We start from the raw sequence: 2,297 nt of genomic DNA, 5'->3' as shown, positions 1-2,297 counted from the left end.
ATAGGAAAATCAGTAATTCAGATTAATCCCCATGCCTGGCCTAGGTGGTATAAGCCTGCAGATTGTTGCAGGCTGGCCTTACTGCGATATTTTTATAAGAGTAAAATCTATATTTCTCTGTTTGGTTGGTCGAGAATGTCATTTCCGATAATTTTACATTATCAATAGTAGTTTTTTTGGGTATATTACCGGGAATGTCATTACCTCCCTTTCCTTCGGTATTTTTGGATTACCGGCGTTTTGGGCTAAATTATTATCTTACCCTTTTTTCCTATATGTAATGGGATAAGGGGAGGTATGATAGTAGGCTGCCCCTAACGTCAGGTTAAGAGCAGCTTCTGTGGAGACCTCCGAATAATGAAATACCCTCCGTGGGACTCGATCCCAAGACCACAAGGTTAAGAGCCTTGTGCTCTAGTTTTGGACTAAAATGCCCTTAAAAAAATTCTTTCAAAAATATCTTTATTCTGTCATTGAATAATAAAAATTATACGAAAGTTAAATTACAAATTTATTCTTAAACTATTTTAGATTTACAAAAAAAAGGTCTATAATTAAAATTTTATATGAAGTTCAGGGATTAAAATAAAATTTTAACCCTTTCATTAAACCTTTTTATATTTTCAATTTTGTAAATAAAAATTATAATTTTTTTATGAATTTAAATTTTTAAAGAAAATATATAAATATTTTTCAACTTGTTAAAAAAACAAATATATAATAAGGACAATTTGGTTAAATATACATTCCAATAATATTTTATTCCTTTAAACAAACACGGTAATCTTACATTCCTGCTAAACCAACCAAACACAAAATACAACATTCCCAGTAATTCTATTCCCTGGTAATATTTTATTCCCACTGATAATCTTACATTCCGTGAACCAAATTTTTTTTTCTGAGCAATCGAATTGAGATCAAATGGGTGATTAACACAAGGTTAAAGTAAATTGTACTTAATTAAAGCAAATGGTTCCTAAAAGCTATGATTTTTGACAGAATTAATTGTCGAAGTAGTTGGCTGTGGTGACATTGCATGCCCATATGACTGGCATCCATGATATTCATGTGTACTCTTTTAGTTATTCTGTATCAATTTTTTGTTGTTGCTTGCTTTTCATATGAATCAATGAATCCTCATCTTCCACACTAAAAAAAGCAAAAAAGAAAGCTAGCTCTTCAAACAATGGAGAACTTCTAGTCAGCAAGAAGCATACCATATCGAGTAAATATGAAGAGGAATTATTTCCACCAACATCAAAATATAACTGGAAAAGAGAAAATTTATACATGAATGCTGATATGAAATATATAACATAACTTAGGTGACGCCTTTATTCTCTTCCTCTCCAAGAAAAAAAACCTTCGTATGAACATCGAACAGTACTGAACTTGAGAGAAGACCCCCTTTTTTTCTGTAGAAGTTAAGGGCTTAAAGCTTATCGGGGATCATGATGAGAAGGATAATCGAACAACTTAGGCTCAAGCTTGGCTCTACAAACTGGACAAACCGGACGCTTAGAAAGCCATGTATCAGCGCATTCCAAATGAAACCCGTGATTACAACCGGGAACCATTCTAGCTGGCTGCTCAGCCTCGACCTCATCGAGACAAACTGCACAGTCGGTCCCCAACACGAGCTCCTTCCCGGTAACCTTGGGCAGCTTTTCCAGCTCTGAAACAGACAGCCCTTTCTCACCCACCTCCTTAATCGCCGAGGACGACCCCGAATTATTATGAGTCCGATAATTCGAGGCATACCATAAAAGACAACTATAAACAATGAAAACTGCACTCATGCCAGCGCATGGGAGAAAAAGGGCCAAGAAAACGGAAACCAGCATTGGATGATCGTGGCCGCCGCCTGTGGCGGCCGCGTTTAGGGTGGGAGATGGAGCAGGAGTAAGGAGAGGCGGAAGCGGGTATTGCGCTCCATGGCGCATAATAGTTTGCTGGCTTATGAAAAGAAAATAAAAAGTGTGAAGTTTAGGGGTAAGGAGAATCCCTTCTTTTGAAGGGTCAAGTGCGGGGGAAGGCTTTGAGTGAGAGAGATATTGAGGTGGTAACGCCCATATTTGGGAAAGGGAAAAACCAGGAATCGTCGATTGCTTTAGAGATGACGCGTTTCGTGGCAAACAAGCCAAAAAGGAACACTAGCCGACGTTTTTGTTTCCTTTAATTTTCAAGTTCCCATGTCGAACACTAAGCCATATATATAAACAATTCGATTCAAGAACATCAACACACGTTTGGCAAAATCGTCTCACGGGCGCTGTGATGGTTCGTGAGATAAC

The 2,297-nt window shown here is 37.5% G+C and overlaps 1 protein-coding gene across 1 annotated transcript; it reads right to left on the bottom strand.

Moving 5' to 3' along the window:
- Positions 1-1,226: 1,226 nt before the first annotated feature.
- LOC120194632 (E3 ubiquitin-protein ligase ATL23-like) lies at positions 1,227-2,159 on the bottom strand. Its single transcript, XM_039196891.1, has one exon. The coding sequence runs from the start codon at positions 1,944-1,946 to the stop codon at positions 1,443-1,445; it is 504 nt and encodes a 167-aa protein (XP_039052822.1). The 5' UTR covers positions 1,947-2,159; the 3' UTR covers positions 1,227-1,442.
- Between the last annotated feature and the right edge of the window lie 138 nt (positions 2,160-2,297).

Source organism: Hibiscus syriacus, unplaced genomic scaffold (genome assembly GCF_006381635.1).
Source record: "Hibiscus syriacus cultivar Baekdansim isolate YM2019G1 unplaced genomic scaffold, ASM638163v2 tig00117000_pilon, whole genome shotgun sequence".
NCBI lineage: Eukaryota > Viridiplantae > Streptophyta > Magnoliopsida > Malvales > Malvaceae > Hibiscus > Hibiscus syriacus.
The sequence above is the reverse complement of the archived record's forward strand: the minus strand, read 5'-3'. Positions and strand labels throughout refer to the sequence as shown.